Source organism: Urocampus carinirostris, chromosome 9 (assembly GCF_059441175.1).
Source record: "Urocampus carinirostris isolate Australia breed hairy pipefish chromosome 9, RoL_Ucar_1.0, whole genome shotgun sequence".
Lineage (NCBI taxonomy): Eukaryota > Metazoa > Chordata > Actinopteri > Syngnathiformes > Syngnathidae > Urocampus > Urocampus carinirostris.
In genome coordinates this window covers 28,623,273-28,644,055 of record NC_142357.1, presented here as the reverse complement: position 1 = coordinate 28,644,055, position 20,783 = coordinate 28,623,273, and the positions used below count along the sequence as shown (strand labels likewise).

Here is a 20,783-nt window from a genome sequence, read left to right as displayed (position 1 = left end):
GGAAAGGGGGCACGTGGGAGTGAATTACCTCAGTTTTTTGTAAGTGTAGCAAAAAATAAGAAAAAGCCTGTTTCAAATGCAGCCCAAACACCAACCCAAACCCCAAAAAGAAAAGTTTATTCAAGCACGCCTAAGAAATGACCGTACTTGCACGTGCAACATAAGTATAGAGTAAATAGTGACACAAGCTAGTAAAAAAGTTCCAAATTCCTTACAGCCCTTATACTATTGCTGACTATGGCTTACAGCCCACTAATTTACTTTCTCGTGATATACTAATAATTAGAGATGTCAAGTCAAGTCATATTTATTTGTATGGCCCTTAATCACAAGAAGTCTCAAAGGGCTGCACAAACCACGGACTAAATGCCGAGTCAGCTTTATTTAGCATTTTTTACATCCAGGGTAACTTACTTAAGTTCCTGTAAAAATATGGTGTTGATTTTCAATGTAATTCTGGTCTAAAAGCGTAAAATGTCTTTCTGGAGAAAATGCTGAGTCGACAAAACCAAAAGTGCTGAGTCAACTTTTGGGGGCATTTTTCACGTTCGAGGTAACCTACCGGTCACGCAGAACAAATGGGGCGGCCGAACCAACGGCGAGCGACTCTTTAGTGGCATTGCCGTATCATTTCTTCATTATTTTGGAAACTTATCTCAAATGATTGTAGAAAAGGGTCTCAATTATTACACACAAAGTTATATTCATGGCGTACCATTGAAAGAAGAAAACCAGCGTGAATCATGTATTTTGCAGAGCCACAAATACTAAATCCGAGATTTACATGTGTGGTTTTAACACTGTGTGTGCATTTATCAAGGCATGATTTTTAGATCTTTATTAAATCATGAATATATTTATTTAGTTTTCACCGAAATCAACAATAATAAAACAAACAAATACTTGGAATATTTATTGGTATTGAATTCAAAATGTTTGACATATGTGTTTTTATTATTTTACTTACTATAAATGAATCAAATCAAATTTATTTTCAAATCCAAATTATTTGTAAACCAAATTTCAGGCAATAATTTGTCATTTAACGTGCTGTATAAAAACATTAGGTGGACAATAAGACGATAAAATTCCCTCCTTTATCCCCGGCCAAAACCCAAAACACGTAATAGAGACACACACAATGGATAAAATACAATAAAAACAAAACAAACTGTAATAGAAATAAAATGTGATTATGACAAGGCACAGACTAACCATGTAAGGAAAGGGACCTGGGGGAGGGTTCTCCACACTGATAGGGGTGGGAGCAGATATGCTCAGGATTTCAGGCATTGAACCACACCCTACCAGTGTAGAATTCCAAAATGAGGAAACACTGAAATATACAAATAGAAATAAAAACAACTGCAGAACAAAACATAAAAATGTGAAGTCAACGTTAAGTACGATACAGTAAAAGATTAGAAGTTAAAAAAAATCAAGGCTAAAAAAATGATCAGTTTAAAGCCATATTTAAAATATCAAGGGTCCCCGCCGACCTGATGTTTTCCGTCAGAATGTTCCATAGATGAAGACCAAAGTGGCTGCTTCACCGTAGGTTTTGGTCCTCACCCTCGGAACAAGTCAAGTCATGTTTATTTGTGACGCCCTTAATCGCAAGGACTGAACAGACAACTGATTATTGCAAACTACCAACTATTATCACACCATCCCCTGATCTAAAACCTACATGAGGGCAAGGAAAGTCTCAAAATTTCAGCATGAAGAAAATGAAGAAACCTCGAGATAGGACCGCACATGAGATAATCCCCCTTCAGTCAACAAGCCGCTGCCAGAGGACCTCAGGGACAACGAGGACTGATATAATAAAAGCAAATCAGACAGATATGATGGCCCAAGACCTTTAAGACCGTAAGGCACTTTATTAGAATATTCTTACTTTCTCAGACAATCCTGTATTTTCAAAAGGCCTGATTTTTATTTTCCATTGTAACAATTCTAGCCTCCTATGATCAGCGATATACAAAATGCATTGGTAATGAGTCCAAAATGTATGGATATTTTGTTTTTTTTAATTGTGTTACATAAAATAAAGAATTTTATCACCATAATGTAAATCCCGGAGACAGCCCTGTACACATTTCAGTCACTGGGTTGAAAGGTATGACTATTCCTTTGTAATTACACAATTGACTGACTCACTATGATTTAATTTCAAAGTTTGATAGTTCATATAAATTAATAGTATAGCCAACACCTTTAAGAAAAAAAAACCCAAATGATCAAAACAAAAACAAGTATTTGTAGTATTTTATTGTTTAAAAGAGGAGGGCGGTGGAGAGGGCGCGACCGTGGGGTATTACGTAGCTGATGATGCATTAAAGATATTTGGGCAATCGTGTTATAGCAGGTTTGATGAAAACAAAAACTACACTGGAATACAGGATTTTCTATAAATACCTCTTTTAAATGTGTTTTTGTAGGATTTTTTTATAATTGGCATAAAAAGGGGGAGGGGTGTTATATAATGTATATTGGCGGATATCAAACGTTATTTCCTGCAAAGTAGTAAGATGTCCAATTTTAGCCTGAACCTTGAAGGCAACGTCAGTGTTGGAGCTCTGTGACTGGATTGAGGACGTTGCACACTTGCAGGCAGTCATTCTGAAACCGATCATCTCTAAGCTCATAAATCTATTTCATTTGAGTTCTTTCGAACAACAAAAGAATAAAATCCACAATGGAAGGCTCTATTTGCAACATCCAGGTGCTTCTTCGTGCAGCGGAGTTCTTGGAGAGGAGAGAGCGAGGTCAGTGTCTATTTATGCACAACAAACGTCAGTAAAGGCGACCAAGTTGCTTTCTCTTGAAAACAAAACAACGAAACGCGACGCCTTTGCGATGAAGTGTGCAAAAAGAAGAGAAATATCAATGGAAGCGATCAAAATGCACGTCCAGTTATTTCGGACGGGCTCTATTTGACTCAGTGACCTACATATCGCTAACATCATTGTACTGCAAGGCGCCAATCCGCTCCGCTTTCAAAAAGCCAGCGAAGCGACTATCCATCTTCCTGCTGGTGATTCGAGAAAACTATATTCTGCATTGTTTAATGCATTAAAAAGGGTTTTATTTGTATCTTTAGATCGTTTTTCTTTATTTGGCAGATTTCCTATGAGTTTTTTCTACATCCGTGGACATTTTGAGGCGGGTGATGGCGCCAAAATCAAACTCAGCTGATGACGGAGTCGCTTAGTCCTTTCTTTCCTTGTTGACGATCTTGAACGTAATAACGTAATAATACATTAAAAATCTATATTTTTATTTAAAGTAGAGTGTTTTTCTGGACTCACAACGTAGTGGTACTAAACTCTTTTAATTTTTTTTTTTTACCTCAGCTCAGTTCTAGGACAATCGACTTTGGCCTGGACGGATCTATTGACACTAACAAAGATGTTATATAATGAAATTGTGAATATGCTTGATTGCTAATAAGATTTTCGAGAAGGTTTGTTCAAACCTCACTTTGTGTTTGCTGTTAAAAACGTCATATTGGAATATAATATTGTGAATGTGCTTAATTGCTGTTGAGATTGTCATGATTGTTTTCTGTTTTTTAGTGTCAATAAATTTGTTCAAACCCAAAAAAAAAACCCAAGGTTTTATAAGCTTTATATTAAAACATGTTATTAATCGTTTATTATTTGTTTGTTTAGTGGTTTGCCTTGTTTAAAAGTAAAATGTCCAGACAAAATGAACACATTTTAAAAAGTCTGGTAAATAATGTTATATAATAAAGCCATAGTACTTTCCTGAATATAAGGTACGCCTAAAAGAATGGCAGAAAGTCCATAGTGCGCTTTATAGACCAGGATTAAGGTTCATACAATTAAAACTGAATGCTTCTACATATGGTAAGCATTTCTGAAGGAATTAATACCTATTATTTCCTACTATGATCATTTCTTTTAACTTTAATTCTGAAGTTTATTTTTTAATGCAATCCTAACTCTTAGAATACTTTTGATTTATTGCGCCCTTATGTATGATAAATCTTTCTCAAAGTAATATTTTTAGGGGTGCGACCTTAAAATTAGATGCGCCGGTCCACAAAAAAATGTAAATGTGTCGTCCTCTTCAGTTAGCCTTTCAAATTTTATTTTAATATTTCTACAAAGTAAAGATATATGAAACACGCAACATTAGCTAACTTAATTTAATTTATTTCCCTTTTTTAAATCAGGTACAAAATGAAAACTACATTCTAAAAACAAAAACTATTATAAATAATAGTTCAAAATTCCTGTTCAGTTGGCCTTTTGACATTTATTTTACACAATTATTTTTCAAAAATAACATTTATAAAACACACAATATTAGCTAATTTAGCTAATTGTTAACGTTTTTATCGGGAGAAAATAAAAATACATCTAAAATAATGTAATAAATAAAATAACAGTACGTTTTGAGGGAAACACCTCTGGTGTATCTGATATTGAATCAGACTTTGAAGGACATTAAATAAATACATTGTAGGTGGCCTGGAGAGGGATGGGTGCCACCAAGGTGCACCTGCCCAAGACACACCACAGGAAACAATGCCCCTACAACTCTAGTGGTTAAGTGAGAAAACCACAGACCCACCCAATGTGTTCATAGTTTACGTTGTCAATTATTGATTTAAATAATGGGCCCACGTATTCAACGACAAGCTACTAATAAGTAAAAATACTGTGATGGTGAGATAAAATCTAATGTTTTTCCTATCTAATCTACATCCCCAGTGGTAACAACCACTGCGATTCGGGTTAGAGTCCCACTGTATGTTGTGTAAATGTGGTCAGGGATATAGTTTGATGGATCAATTATTGCTTAAATATGCTAATATACTACAGATAAACGCATACTGTACCCACATTTTAGTTCTTTTGTGGGTAAAAAGTCAAGTCAGGTCAAGTCACATTTATTTGTATAGCCCTTAATCACAAAAATGTCTCAAAGGACGGCACAGGTTTACAATTACACCATCACCTGATCTTAAACCATCATGCGGGCAAGGAAAAACTCAAAACCTCAGCGTGAGGAAAAAATAAACCTTGAGAAGGGGCCTCACAAGTGGTAATCCCCCTTCCAGGATGACCAGGGTGGAAGGTGCGTAATATGAGTTAAGATAACTTTCGGTGTTTCCCATTTACTTTAGGACAGTTTTGGTAGGCCCCCAGGGTCTCATAAACTCATTATTAAATTAAAAATGTACAGAATTTTCTTCCAGGGAAGGGATTGTCCACCCACCAGGGTCTCACAAAATTCTATGGGAGACACTGTTTAGGGTGTTTAAAATCCAGTGTAACAGGCAGATAACAATTTAGGAATTAAATCGGTGATTAACATATTTATAATGCCGTTTTCCTTTCTCCAGAGGCAGAACACGGCTACGCTTCACTTCTGCCCCCCAGCCCGACCCCGTCCGATAAGAGAAGCAAACAGAAGAGCAAGAAGCTATCCGCTGCTAGTGGCAATAGGTGAATGCATTGCATAACACGCAAAGCCGACACGAGGGCGTGGCGCGCTCGTTCGGCTTCAACGTGGCGTTTATTATCATGCTTTGTTTACAATAACACGCTTTTGTCGTGCTGCGAACGCAGGTCCGTGCACAACGAGCTGGAGAAGAACAGGTAATTGACACAAAAGTTGAAAAGACAAGAATATGCTGCAGTTGGATGTTTTGCACCGGTTGAAATTATGTTTGTGGGGTTTTTTTTTTTAGACGAGCGCAACTAAGGCGATGCCTGGAGCAGCTCAAGAAGCAAGTTCCTCTATCGTCGGATTCCATGAGGAACACAACGCTCAACCTACTCAGGCGAGCGCAGATGCACATCAAGGTGAGGGAATAATAACTGTGAAATGGAAAGAAGTTGTAATTAAAGGATTAAGAGCGGCGTTTATTGAAGTTTACAGATCATAAAATAAGGCTAGGTCTGGGTAACTATCCTGGTTGTATTTGATAGTGCTTCAATTGATTTTTAATTTTGTTCACTGCATTTTCATTCCATTATATATTATACATGTATTATTTTTAAATGCATTAATATCAAGTGCATTATTAACTCCATTCATCCATTATCTGCACCGCTTATTCTTAGTAGGGTCGCGGGGGTGCTGGAGCCCATCCCAGCTATTTGGGACACCCTGAACTAGTTGCCAGCCAATCGCAGGGCACAGAGAGACAGACAATTAACTCGCTCGGTCACATCTAGGGACAATTTGGACTGGCCAATTGACCTGACATGCATGTTTTTGGAATGTGGGAGGATACCGGGGTGCCCAGAGGAAACCCACACAAGCACGGGGAGAACATGCAAACTCCACACAGGAGGTTCGATCTCATGACCTCAAAACTGTTCCGCACATGCGCTAACCACTGCGCCGCCGTGCTGCCCATTATTAACTCTTTCATTTCTAAAATAAATTATACAGAAGGCGCAACCAGCACAATGCTTTATTTTGTTAAATATTATTGTTATTATTTGGAAAACTGTTGGGAAGTTCAATAAGTACTTATTTTGATTTTTTTTCCAAACTGAATTTCAAGATACAATAAGTCAAAAACTTTTAAAAATCATTTTAAACTCATTTGTATGAAATAAACTATTAAAATAATTGATCAGTGGTTTATGAATAAATGATTTTTTTAGATAATTTTTTTTTATTGAGTTTTTTTAATTCATATCTCATCTCATTAGCTGCACCGCTTATCCTCAGTAGGGTCGCGGGGGTGCTGGAGCCCATCCCGGCAATCATCGGGCAGTGGGCAGGGGACACCCTGAACTGGTTGCCAGCCAATCGCAGGGCACACAGGGACAGACAACTCGCTTGCTCATTCACACCTAGGGACAATTTGGACCGGCCAATCCACCTGAAATGCATGTCTTTGGAATGTGGGAGGAAACCGGAGTGCCCGGAGGAAACCCGTGCAAGCACGGGGAGAACATACAAACTCCGCACAGCAAGTCCGGTAGCTGGATTTAAACCCACACAGGAGGTTCCCAAGACCTTAGAACTGTACCGCACACGCGCTAACCACTGCGCCGCCGTGCTGCTTTAATTCATATATACAAATTAATAGTAAATTTCAGGACAATAGTAGAGAGGGAAATGAAGATACGAAAATAAGTCAGCCATGAAAAAGCATTTAATAAATTTAATTGTATCAAATAACTCACCAAAATAATCAATCTGGCTTTACGAATCAACATGATTATGTAGAAGAAAATCAATTTTTTTTAAACAAGGTGCATTACTAGACAAGAGCGAGTGGGGGTTAAGATACAGAAAATAATCAGCTATGAAAAACATCCATCCATCCATTATCTGCACCGCTTATCCTCAATAGGGTCGCACGTTTATGAAATAATGAAAATAAACAATCACTGGTTTTATAATCAATGTGATTATGTCAAACAAAAGTCATTTTTTATAGATTTTTCTGAACACCGCTTCTAAAATAACTAGGAATTTAAAGAATATTCTACACAGAAAAAGATCACTAGGTGAAATTGCATTGCACTGTTACATAACAACAAAAATGCCCTTTTTTATCCAATTTCATGCATGAGCTTTTTAAAATGTCAGGTAAAAAAATGAAAAGGTTGTTGAGGAATTTAGGGTAATCTTGATTTACGACACAGTACTTACACAATGTGTAAGATTTAGATCCTCCATCCATTAACTGCACCACATATCCTCAGTAGGGTGGCGGGGGTGCTGGAGCCCATCCCAACTGTCCTCAGGCAGTGGGCACCCTAAACTGGTTGCAAGCCAGTTGCAGGGCACACGGAGACAGACGACTCACTTGCTCATTCACACAATTTGGTTAGGCCAATTAACCTGACATGCATGTTTTTAGAACGTGGGAGGAAACCGCAGTGCCCGGAGGAAACCCACGCTGGCACGGGGGAGAACATGCAAACTCCGCACAGGGGGATTCGATCCTATGACCTCAGAACTGTGCCGCGAATGCGTTAACCACTCATTCGCCTTCTCGCCTTCGCCTTATTTAGTTCATTAAAATTTAAAATAAAACGGATCTTACAAATGACATTTCATTGGGTTTTGTAACAAACATGTACCAAAATACTTCAAGTATTGTGACTTGGTTTCAGGAATGTTTAAAAGTAATCCATTATTGTGATATTTGTGCAAGAATTATTGTCCTTGTTAAAAAGAGCATCTTTAAAACTAGCAATCGTGCACTAAAAAGACGTCCACGAACTGACCTTTGAGTGTTTGGGGTGTAACAGAAGCTGCAGGAGCAGGACGAGCGTGCGGAGCAGCTGAAGGGTCGCCTCCGCTGGGAGCAAAGGGAGCTGCAAGTGCGTCTGGAGCAGCTGCAGCGAGGAGCCGAAAGGATGAGGAACAACAGCCAGGGTTCCACCATGTCTTCAGAGAGATCCGACTCGGACAGAGGTCAGTTCTAACTATCATCTCGATCGGTTAGATTTAGGGATGCACCGAGAGGATAATTTTAGTCTGAAACTGAATAAAATCGAACCAAATACCTTGTTTATTACGGTTACTTGGGACCAGCACCCCCAGCAATATGCAAAAATCCACAATGTAGGCCCCCCCGCAGATATATTTTTAGCATGCGCTTTTACAGTCAACCATGGACAATAGACCCCGGCTGCACGCTAAAATGCTTAGATTTTACTGTTATGTTTTCAAGGCTCAGGAAAATGCTCGAATTTGGGGTGAAGTGCGTGAAATTTGTTTCTCAGCAGTCGGACTTAACAAACTACACATTAAACGAAGAAAAAAAAAAAAATAATATATATATATATATATATATATATATATATATATACCAGAACCATGTCCCCCTAGTGGGAGGTGTATAGAGTCGTTTCTGACTCTTTCTGGGAAATCGATACAGAGGAGGGGATTCCCAGCCCCCTCGCTCATCCCAACTGATGTGTTAATGCCAAGCAGGGAGGCAATGAGTACCAATGTTGTATGACCCGGCCGAGGCTTGAACCAGCGACCTCCCAGTCTCAGGGCGGGCGCCCTACCCCAAGGCCACAGAGCTGCTTTAAGAAGAAAAATAAAGTCGGCTTAAGAAAATTACACCGACAAAAAAAGCCGAGATTTGCAGTGCTTTGTATGGCGTTGTCATGTAAACAGCCGTAGCCCCCTACAGGTGCATTAGGAAATCACAACCTAGATGCCGGGTGTTGCAGTTTTAATGAAGGACTCTAAAAAGAAAAATGCAAACCATGGTTTAAACGTGGAACAAATTCATGCAAAGCATGCTGCAAAATGTGCACAAAAGAGATCCAAATCTTTACAGAGATGATTGATTTATTTTTTGCTAATCTAAACGGCTTTCAGAAATGTGTATTAGTGCAATGATTACATATCAATTATAGACATGTATTATAGGCTATGCAAAATAAGATTTCCCAGTAGTAAATTGTTATAGGAAGAACTTCCTGCAATTGAAAATGGAAGCTATTGTCAAGAACCGGAACAGGACCCAAATGCGTGACGTTTCTCACACAAGCTTTTTATTTTATGGGAAATGCGGAGCCATGCAAATTTTTTATCATTTTAGCAAGAATCCTGCAATATAAAACAAAAAAATAGTTAATATTTATCCAGCTTCCCAATAGTGACAAAAAATTAGAGGAAGGTACTGATGATGCAACAAATAACAAAAGCATATTCGCTCAAGTAAAATAATTATAGTATGTTATAGTCTCGTCGTATAAACCATAGCTCCAGACGAACGGATTAAATTTAACCGACAATGTACCTGTTCACGAATTAAATCGGCTAAACTGTATTGAGTTTGCGCTGCAATGTTAGCATGTAGACATTAGCCACAGTCCGGCTAGGGGCTAATGAAGTTGGAAACAGAAGGTCAGATGAACTGTTGGAAAAATAATGTGACGGGTCCAATTTTGACGTCCCCCGAGTGAAAAAATAAGCATCTGCATGGTACAACAAAGTCAACCCCAAATAAAAGCCAGCTTCACATGGCTCACCGTACCTTAAACACTCATTTCGATTTTTCTTTTAGGAGAAAAAAAATCCAATGCTGAAAATTTGGAGCATCCCTGGTTGAAATACATTTTTGACATTCAGTCTGTAGCACTGAGTTAAGATTACAATGTGTTTTCCCCTCCCTGGGCGAGATTTTTAAAAGAAAACAAAGCTTGAAAATGAACTTATAAAGGATACCGTTTTGATTCTGCTCATGGCGGGTTCAAGCCTCCTCCCCTAACATCTGCTGCGATGTGATGCCGTAGGGAAGTACTTTACGAGACAACAACTAAGTACTGTACCAAAAATAGAGCCCTGGAGAGGCGTGTTCACAACTATTGCTTGAGTAAACAACAGCCTTCTTTTTGTACCGATGTGACACGCTGCTTTTGCCATGCTTTTTTTTTTTAAATTGCCTCTTGGATTTTTAGCTCTACTCAAAGTCTGTTATTTTGGCCAGAGCAAGCTAGCAACATGACACCAGTTTGTCTGTTGAGGCACCGGTGTTAATTTTGGAACTGACGATCTTTAAAAGGTGTCTAACGAAGTAGAGCTGCAACAAATTATGATTTTAATGTTCTGTTATTCGATGGATTGGATAGAATTCCAAAATGTAACAATACTGCATTTTAAAGTAACGTGCAAACTATTAGCAGAAAACAAAACAAATATAATATGAATTTAGCTACTGGTTTAGGCCAACCCAAAAATTTCTTGTGAGTTCAAATATTGCAATTTGAATATTGTAGGAAAATTAATTAGAAAATTAACACCCAGATATGTGGTCTGAAGAAATATTACCATACGAAAATGATTCACCTACAACACAAATAATGTCTTCCACTTGTATATGAGACTATATGAGAGTGTGAATGTGCTAACTGTTGTATAGTGCTGAGACTTGGAGCCTGAACGCAGACTTGAGAAGGAAATTAAATGTTTTTGAGATGAAGTGTTTGAGGAGTATGTTCGGAGTGACAAGATTGGATAGAATGAGAAATGAAATTGTGAGACAGAACTTAAGTAGTAGCGGAACTGAGCAGACACGTGGAGAGGATGGATGAGGAGCTAATGTTGAAGAGGATCTACAGAGCAGATGTCAATGGAAGAGGAACAAGAGGAAAGCCGCGATTGATGTGGATAGATGGTGTTATAAGTGCTCTGCAAGAAAGAGGTCTAAATATAGTGGAAGCTAGAGTTCTTGTTGGTGATAGGAATGAGTGGAGAGGTGTTGTGAAAGGATAGAACACGTCCAAACATCCCACTAAGGGATGGGCAGGGCACCTGTATGATGCGGCAGGGGTAAACCAGTGAAAGTTGTTGAACAGAAGAGTGTGTTGTGTCACCCTGACCCGAGTGACATGGCCGGTTTCCTGTGTCCCGTTTCATGTGGCCACGAAAGCATGACCCATTTGGGTGCCGAGGTGCTTAACTTGTTTGGGTGTTTGGGCACTTGGGTGGGCCCATGGTCCAAAAAATGTTTGTGCGTTTTCCCTTTTTTATTTTCTTTGTTATTATATATGTTTGCCTTGCTGTCGGTCACCCCTCTTGAGGGATAAGACCAAGGTAGATAGATAGAATTAATAGAAATCAAATGTAAACAAATGGACGTTTCATTGAAAAGTTTTAAACCTATCCTGACAAGTGCTTTTTTTGTCTTTTCCAGAGGACGTCGAAGTGGATGTGGAAAGCATCGTGTTTGACTGTATGGACTCGGACTTGGCATGCAGTGCCGCAGATCACTGTTACTCCACTACGGACAAAGCCTGGCTATGACGGCACCTATTTATTGTTCCCATCATCATGGCAGTGCGCAGGGAAAGGGAGGAGAGAACATTCCAAAAAGAAAAAAAAAACAGGGTGAGGACAATGATACTGCAAAGGTGAAAGACCCAGTCATTTGTCAGGTTTTCTTTTTTAAACATTGAATGTTACACCACAAGTGGCATCAAGATGCGGGTCCTGAATGAGCTGTGTCTGTTTGCACTGAAGAACAGTTGACATCACTGGGCTGGGATGGCTGTATTAAACATATCCACGAAGACGCATTCATTTTCGGAAAGGGGATTTCGTACAAAGAAACTCCCTTCCCTCTTAAAAAAAAAAAAAAAGGAAAAACAAGTAACGGAGAATGTTTCTGACTTAGCAATGCCTACACTGACTTCAGCCTTAAACTAGATTCGCTCTATTTTTGTTATCGAGCTTCTCCTAAGCATTACCGTATATCTCAGTACGGCCGCATGTGGCCTGCACTTAACATTAATCTCTATTCTACACACCGTGTTGATTTATGTTTTTTCTTTTGTTGCACATGAACATCCTCACATTGCACTTGTCTCCAAAGAGTTGCGAGTACATCAGAAGCGAAAACTCAGGTAACAGGAACGATTCAGTGGTTATTATTGCACGACGTTGTGACTGTGTCCCGAGGTTCAATCGGTGTATTGTTTGCGCACTCTAGTCTGTTATGACGTGTGAGCGTTTGTCAATTCTTGCACAGCAATGTTTTCTTCTCGATCACTATTAACTTCTCTAGGTGATTATTTTTGCTGTATGATCTATTTAATAACCGGAGGCATATTTTGCCCTCAACTTTTGTATATGCAAAATGCCTTATGACCTTTTCTAATGCTGTTTAATGTATGCATTCAGACTCTCTCCGCCCAGTAATATTATGTAGCAAGTTTTTTTAATGGTGTAAGCTTTTTATGAATAAATATTTTCTATATTTAATGAGTTTTGCATTGTTTTTCCACACCCAAAAATAAGGACATAGTATTAGCAGTGTTTCCCATACGTAGAAGGTTCTGGCGGGCCGCCAGGGTTCAATTGGTCCCGCCCGAGTCTCAAACTTGTTTTACTAAAACAATAATTTTAAATACATATATAAAAGTGTAGTTAAAACAAAACGTAGATTTCTCATATAAATCATCGAAAACACCCTGCTGTGTATTTGTACTACGTATCTCAGAGGGAATCTCGGTCAGCGTGTTCCGCATGATGACATTCGGTTGATGGCGGGACAAAGACAGCCTGCACTGTACTTAGACGGTAAAACCTGACATTGAAGAGCATGCATTTTCCCCAAGGTAAACATTTTTTGAACTGTCGGTGACCAGAAAAAGGTTTAGCGTCAGGCATTCTGCGTAGCAAACCTTCCCAGCGCTGTGACGCAGAGTTGGCATTTTCAACAGAGCTTAAAAATGCGGCGCTGCCATTGCAAAGAATAAGACATTTTTGGTCGGAGGAGGTTCGATGGACATGGGCCCCAAGTGTAGCTAATAGGTTGCACGTTACAATAACCTTCAGTAAAGCATCAAGAGAAAAACCGGCATCCTGTAATAGCGGCAATGACAAAATTGATATTTAATACTTTAGTTTAGCAAATCCCCGATATGAGTAAATTATTTAATTCAATATAAAACTCATATTGGTATTTAGTCTGTTTACTTGCTGATACGATACCTTAGAATGGAACAGCATCGGAAGAACACTCGTTTTTTTTAGTTTAGATGACAAGCGGATTTTCTTTTGAAGTAAACTCCTGTGGATGTGACTTGTTCGCTGTGTAATTGCCTTCTTAACTAGTGTATGATTCAATCATTTACAAGGGCACACAACCATCATTAGATCTAGCTTCTTAATGTTGTTCTAAAAAAGCATTTGGCTTTAATATGTCCAATATTTTCTTCCAGCGGGACATGCCCACGAAAATACCTAGACTGACCACCCACCAGGGTCTTACAAATTTCTTGGGAAACACATGAGTACATAGTACAGAGTATGTAAAGTTATTCAAAGCTATTTAGGTTTTATTAATTCTTCATTGAGTGCTCAGTTTTACATCAAAACACATGACATAGGTCATAATTTACAATCAATTCTTGCAGGAAGAATCTGTATAGCTGATTTAGCCATTTAAAAAAGACGAGGTAATAAAAAGCAATGTGATAAATCTGCATTCAATTCTGAAATGGTGACCTAGCCAAGGGGAATAAAAATCAACAAGCGCAAACAAGATGGTTAGGAAGGCAGCAGGAAGTTTTTCTATCAAGTGACAGCACCTTGAGCTGAGGAACGTGATCGGTACGAAGAGACGCTTGGCTCGGTCGTAAACGTGGTCCAGCCGCCTCCTCAGGGATTTGCTTCCTCACAGAGGGTTCAATCAGATCGGGCGGTTTGGCCCGAGGAAAGATTCAAGATAAAGGTTTCCCCCAAATCAGAACCTGGGGAGTCATCACACGTATTGTTTCTTCTGGGCCTGTGATGCCAAGCCTTTTGCTTTCTCTTTAGCTGCCAGTGCTGTCTCTCTTGCACGTTCTGTCGCTGCCTCGGCCAAAGTTCTTGTCGGCGTTTCACCTGTTCAATGAAACAATTTGGAAGAGGGAGTTAGAAGCAGAGTAATATGGCAGAATCATATTGTGAATTTCCCTAATTGTAATCACAATCTTTTTAAATATATACTTTTAGACAAACAGAAAACAAATGTTCATTGATAATGAGCAAATGACAAATTCACCTACTGAGTGGAGCTAACCACAAATGCTAATGACAGTGTTTAAAATAACGTCTGCCCAGTCGGCCGGGGCGTGCATCTTTTACATCGGGCTTACAACTTTTCAAAACGTCTCCGCCCGGGTGGCCGACAACATTCTTAAGAAAACAAAATTAAAAAAAAAAAAAACAACCTAAAGATTTTTTTTTTTTAAATCAAACGTTTGCTTTATGCCGATTTCGAAATCTTTGTTCAGTTTGGGAATTTCGGTTCGTTTGGCAATTTACGTACTCAGCAGCCAATCAGAAGACTGCATCGAATAACTTTGTGCTTCCGGACTTTCCCGAGCGTTATAAGGTTGTGCATTTGCATAGAGACGCAAAGAGAACACAAGAAAAATGGATAAGTGGTTAGGAATCAAGCCAAAACCTTAGCCCCAGAAGAAATATTGAAAAGAAGCTAACAAAATTGATGACGCTATAAAACGTAAATGTACATTAAAAGCATCGTGGAAAGAGGAGTTCACGTGGCTTGTAGCAAACATTGCATGAACGAAGATGAGTAAATACATGTACATACTGATAGCAGATGGAAAACAGCCATGTCATATACATTCAATGAATGTTATAAGTAGATTTATAATAAACCAAATTTTAAAGAGTTGTTCCGTTATATATTCTGATTATCAATCCTTAAAACTTTGCAAAAATGTTTTTTTTTGCGATTAGTCGTCTTATTGTGTTTAAAGTTGTGAAAAATGAGCCTGGCAACTTTATGGCTGTACAGACAACTTTTCAGAGTTGTCTGCCCTGGTGTCCTGTAACTTTTTGTCATGAGTTTCAGACACTGCTAATGACCTTGTCGCTAATGCTAGTTGCTGACAAGACGGAGTAACACAAGCAATGAATGCTAGCAGCCACATTTATTATTCTAGCCATAAATAGCAATCAGATGTCTTTTAAAAAATGCGTAATCTGTATGATCAGCTCAGTCAATTGTTTCAAACATAATTTGCAGCATCTCCTCAAAGTTACAGCACAGTAATTTGGGATACTTCAAAAACCTCACGTCAGAGATGCAGACACAACAGAAGGCATGCGAGCATCTTAACACTCTGCGATACACAGAGAATATTAAATACTGTCTATCAGAGTTTTGAAAATGACTTTGTTTTATTGGAGCCGGTCACCACATTCAAGTGCTACTCTTTTTGGAATGATGCTGAGGTTGATTCACTGGCATCACAAATCGAATAACCATTTCACCTGAACTTTTCTTAAGTGGAAGATGAGATTTGGAGACTACAAGTTGACATTGACCAGAACCCCAGGGCCCATGGCCAATTCTGGGATTTACAGAGGAAAAGCACCTCAACATAATGAAATGTGCTACCTACTATAGTACATTATTCAGATCCCCTTTTTATGTAAACCTTTTCCCACATGAAGATTATCAAGTCCAAATACCGTTCCGTCATATCTGATGGTCATTTGAAAGTGTGCTTGAGACTGGCTATCAGCAGTTATTGTGCAGACTACGGTAATTCTATTCAGTACAAGTCGTCAGACTTGAACAAAAAATGTACTGGGTTGTATTTAAAAAATATGGGCTTATGCAGTAATGCAAGCTACATCAATATATATGGCACAAATAAACAATACTCAATAGGCTAGATTTACAAATACATTTTCATAGCACGTAGGTCAATTTGACATTGTATACGTTGCTCACAGGCGGTAAATGTGAGGGCACCCTTGGTCTACACAGGATCAAACAATTGTTACGCTTTTTGAAATCACATTTAAGTCCTTCACAATCTAATATCCCCAAATTTAGGGGTCACCAGGCCCTTTAAAACTCAGAGTTACGGTTTTGTTTTTGATTACAACAGAGAGCTATCAGTTTGCTATGCATTTCTGAAATAAGAACTGAGTGTTATTACGCGGCTCTTATCATTCTGTGTTTGGCTAAACTTGGCTCGTTCAACCACAAAAGAACAAAAGGGGCACAAAGCAATTGAATACTAAATTGATAGACTGATTCTAAGAAAGTATTCATCAAAATGTAACGTATACGTAAAGACACTGATGATGTTATTGATTTAATGAAAACCGATAATACCAATACAAAACACTTTCTATAAACCAACTTCAAAACTGGCCCCAGGCTACCTTGGTGTTTTTGTGGGCTACATGGTGCCCAAAGACACCTTTGTTGTAATTTGATGCAAGACAGTACTTAGTATACAAAACCAAGACTACTTAAGTAAACAAACATTAATTCCTGTTGGTCTGCAGTTATAAATAGATTTTATGACTTGCCTCCATCAGAGGTTATTATGACCCTTCAGAAACAAATTATCAGACCTTCAAGCAGCTACACAAATCAAACTTGGAGCAAACGTTTGACTAGATAAAAATAACAGGGACACTGGTAACTATACCATCGATTTGAAATAGAACTAATTTACTTAACCCATTTAATTTTGAAATGAAACTCCTTTTTTTCAATAAATCAGAAAACAATTAGAGCATCTCATTAAAAGGTCTCCATACCTTGCATTTTGGCCAGAACGTATTCAAAACCCTTCATGGTCTTGGTAACACTCTTCTTAAAGCCTGCAAGACCAAATTCCTGCAGAGACATACAAACAATGAACTCGGAGCAGATTGCTTCAGATTACCCATTGAAATCTTGGCATACTCCATCGCTGTGGTTTGAATTACAGTGACAATTACCCATTAAGTGCATACCAGCTACACAGTTGTTCTCTTGTGTGTTGATAGTATAGCTGACTTTACTGACCTGAACGGCCCTCGAGAGTCCGTACACATTGGAAGAGATCCAAGCCTCTCTTTTTATCTCTGTCCAGCTGCCATTTTCGGGGTTGATCCGGTATTCGCATCGCTCCTTTACAGACTGAAGGCCAAGAAATATGTGCATTGGCAACAAGTACATGACAGTAAGTTAACATGCAGACAATGATTTGAATGGAAACTGAATATTGCCAATATTCCGATTGTGTAAAGCCACGTTAAAGTGCACAACGATTTGATTAAGGTCTTAGTCTTAGTGTTGTAGTTACAATGGCTGCATTAGTGCTTTATTTTATGATTTATAGTACAACTAGGGCAACATGGCAGCGCAGTGTCTAGCGCATGAAGTTCAGGGAATCAAACCTTCCTGTGTGGAGTTTGCATGTTCTCCCCGTGCTACCTTCCTGTGTGGAGTTTGCATGTTCTCCCCGTGCTTGCGTGGGTTTCCACTGGGCACCCAGGTTTCCTCCCACATTCCAAAAACATGCATGTCAGGTTAATTGCCTGGTCCAAATTTTCCCTAGGTGTGAATGGGCGAGTGAGTTGTCTGTCTCTGTGTGCCCTGCGACTGGCTGGCAACCAGTCCAGGGTGTCCCCTGCCCACAGCCCGAAGATGGGCTCCAGCCCCCCCGCGACCCTACTGTGGAAAAGCGGTGCAGATAATGGATGGATAGTACAATTATACCAATTTGAGTAATCCAATTGCATGTGCACACTCACAGTTTCTATCATCCTATATATTTTTATGCCCCAAAGCACAGTGGGACTTGTAAAACAGATAGTAATGATACACACATACTCCAGCTTACTTGCTAAAAAGCTTTATGTGTATTCGTTGATTTCTCCAGAACATTTCCGTTTGATTTTCAGCCCCCACAACAAAACGCCACAATTGAATTCATCCATATATACTGTAGATATATGCTTTTGTTTAGCCACATACGAGCACATATTGTAAACAAACAAAATGCAGTAATGGAGCACGGAGGAAACATGGAAGGTACTTTGTTGAATTTGATGACTGACGTACATGAAATTAGCCTTGTTTTAATGTACTGTTTTTTTCAAGGTTGCAACCGTGCGGGTTATGCAACGATGCGGCCAATTTACACATCTTTTCTAATGGCTGCCAGCGGCGCCCGAACAGTTAAGAGTGAAACACGTGGAATATATGTGTCGAGGAAACACAAAATGTATGTAACTTTGTGCTTTGTTCATAAATAACCCTAGTATGACCAAACCCTTATCATGAAAAAGGTGTCAATCGAAAGGGTAGCGCTAACTTCCATATTGGGAATAATTTTTTCAAGTCTATTTTTTTGTAAACTGAAAAAAAGTGGGGAGACGACCAGTAAATTTTGAAATCATATCTTGAATACCAAGAGTTTAAGCTTTGCAATGATATGTGGCATGATGTACCTTATTGACTGATGACTTTGTACAGACATATATTTGTTTATGCAAAGTCCGGCAGCCCACTGGCGGACATTCGGAACATTAAGGGGTGAAGGTACGGTATATTATTAAAACTTGTTCTGTGTACCGTTTTTCTTTGTAAATATCTCACGTTTCAATATGGGCACATGCGGCTCGTAGTCAGGTACTGCTTATGTATGTACAATATGTTTTTTCCTCTTCAAATGTACTAGGAGGGGCTTATAATTTGGTGCGCCTTATTGTCCAAATTTTACAGTTCATAGTTAAATGTGCAAATGATGAAGATCTGCGCCTTTGTAATCTGAATACCTTTAAACTGTGTAATTTGTTTGTCTCTAGGCATGTAAACGATTAATTTGACCTGCTCCAGAAATCACCAGTCGCCCGGACAAAAACATAGTCAATGTTGATGAGGAAATCAAGACATTGGGCATAAAGCAAATTCATAGTAGCATAGTAAAACTTTACACTCTGCCAAACTTAAGATTGCCTTACCATGAGACGAGCGTGGCTGATGTTCCACGTCAATGTGGTCATTGTTCTTTTCTCGGGGTCGACAACAGAGTCCTCAATGATGTACGCACTGCTGGACATGTGCTTTGGAAGATAGCGCTCCATCCAGCGCGGGGCGCGGCTCGTTTTGGTCAAGAGACGCCTGGAAATGAGGCAGTTGCTTGGAGTCACCTCTCGTAGAATGATGTCTTCAGTCAGGACATGGTTGCTGAAATGCAGAGAATGAACTTGGTGTCAGGAGTGATAAAGCAATTGCGGTTTGATTAATTTAGTGAGTGCAATCGTCATTTGCTTTATTCATCACTTTCAGTGTACTTCTACGCAATTTCAGTAGTGCATCAACATGCATTGAAAACCTTGACCTCACCTGTAGGGGTTTGGATACCGTTGCCAGAATGCAACGCAAACTTGGTCCCAGCTGCTTTTAAGCAAACCTGCACAGCAGAAATACTTCACCATCGTTCCTTCCTTTTGGCATGGAAACAACCTGTGCAGACAAAATGTCAAGTGAGAAGGTAGAAAAATAAATGTTCCAAAATCAAGAACGATCGAGTTGAGACGAAGAAAAAGACGGCTTCGCCCCCCTCGATTAACAAGAGTAAAATATTAAAAAAAGAAACCCCTGTAACACTTACGAAAACATGGTAAAAAAATAAAATAATAGGATTAAATTTTAAGTTCTATAGCGTGCCTGTCATATGTCACGTCCGCACCATTCTTACTAGCATAGTTAGCACAAACTAGCTTAGCATGCGGAATGGACGACGCATGATATCAGAATAAGATAAATATGTATATCAAAAACATAAATTAAGAAAATAGTCACCTTCACTACAATAATCTTCATAGGAGGAGTAATTTTCTTTTTCTTAAAACTTCCATTAGGTTGTAGTTTGTCCGTGCGACTAAGGATGACGGCAGTCACCCGGACGAAGGGTAAGGTCACACAATGACGCCATATCCGGTCAATGTGAACCTGCGATGTCTTCCTTGCGCCACTAGAGGGTAGAAAAAGACTGTAGTATTTCAACCGTTTATTGACAAAATCTATTATTATAAAGCTATAATTATAATTTTTTTATTTTATTTTATTGGTCTGTTTGCTTTCTTTGTTTTTTTGTGGGTAAGTGTGTCCTATGAGAAATAAAAACATAAAATTTACCTGTTTAAATACATATTACATGTTTCAAACTCATGGCGTAACAGCCTGCCCTGTGACTGGCAGGCAACCAGTTCAGGGTTGAAAAACAGTAAATCACAGACCCTTAAAAACCTAGTGTACGGCCTGTGTCTGAAAACCAATAGCAGAGGATGGTTTCGATCCATCGACCTCTGGGTTATGGGCCCAGCACGCTTCCGCTGCGCCACTCTGCTAAGTGTTTACAATAGTATTAAACAACCCGGCTTACTTCAGCGCTTACCTACACTGACCTGGGCCCTACCTCACAATGACTTTGCCTTTACCTTAACACTACCGTAACCCTACCCTAAACATCCTTTATCCCTTCATGGAAGTGTAG

The 20,783-nt window shown here is 39.1% G+C and overlaps 2 protein-coding genes across 3 annotated transcripts; one reads left to right on the top strand and one right to left on the bottom strand.

Moving 5' to 3' along the window:
* Positions 1-2,371: 2,371 nt before the first annotated feature.
* mxd3 (MAX dimerization protein 3) lies at positions 2,372-12,738 on the top strand. Of its 2 annotated transcripts, none has more exons than XM_088343437.1 (6): positions 2,372-2,771; positions 5,381-5,483; positions 5,607-5,636; positions 5,729-5,843; positions 8,262-8,427; positions 11,669-12,738. In XM_088343437.1, the coding sequence occupies exons 1-6, from the start codon at positions 2,702-2,704 to the stop codon at positions 11,776-11,778; spliced, it is 594 nt and encodes a 197-aa protein (XP_088199563.1). In that variant the 5' UTR covers positions 2,372-2,701; the 3' UTR covers positions 11,779-12,738. The 2 variants fall into 2 exon arrangements, with proteins under 2 accessions (XP_088199563.1, XP_088199564.1); XM_088343438.1 differs by lacking the exon at positions 2,372-2,771 and adding an exon at positions 4,968-5,112.
* A 1,050-nt stretch (positions 12,739-13,788) lies between these two features.
* prelid1a (PRELI domain containing 1a) lies at positions 13,789-20,247 on the bottom strand. Its single transcript, XM_088343436.1, has 6 exons — positions 20,090-20,247; positions 19,631-19,750; positions 19,246-19,471; positions 17,303-17,416; positions 17,053-17,131; positions 13,789-14,361 (listed from the first exon to the last, which is right to left on the bottom strand). Exons 2-6 carry the CDS (start codon positions 19,720-19,722, stop codon positions 14,240-14,242), a joined length of 633 nt encoding a protein of 210 aa, XP_088199562.1. The 5' UTR covers positions 19,723-19,750; positions 20,090-20,247; the 3' UTR covers positions 13,789-14,239.
* Between the last annotated feature and the right edge of the window lie 536 nt (positions 20,248-20,783).

Bases quoted from the DNA above. Each gene is read 5' to 3' on its own strand.
- mxd3 (XM_088343437.1), top strand. From the start codon at position 2,702: ATGGAAGGCTCTATTTGCAACATCCAGGTGCTTCTTCGTGCAGCGGAG. The intron at 5,484-5,606 runs GTGAATGCATTG...CTGCGAACGCAG, and splicing joins TCCGCTGCTAGTGGCAATAG to GTCCGTGCACAACGAGCTGG. The intron at 8,428-11,668 runs GTCAGTTCTAAC...TGTCTTTTCCAG, and splicing joins GAGATCCGACTCGGACAGAG to AGGACGTCGAAGTGGATGTG.
- prelid1a (XM_088343436.1), bottom strand. From the start codon at position 19,722: ATGGTGAAGTATTTCTGCTGTGCAGGTTTGCTTAAAAGCAGCTGGGAC. The intron at 17,132-17,302 runs GTCAGTAAAGTC...ATGTCTCTGCAG, and splicing joins GACTCTCGAGGGCCGTTCAG to GAATTTGGTCTTGCAGGCTT. The intron at 14,362-17,052 runs GTATGGAGACCT...TTCATTGAACAG, and splicing joins CGTTCTGGCCAAAATGCAAG to GTGAAACGCCGACAAGAACT.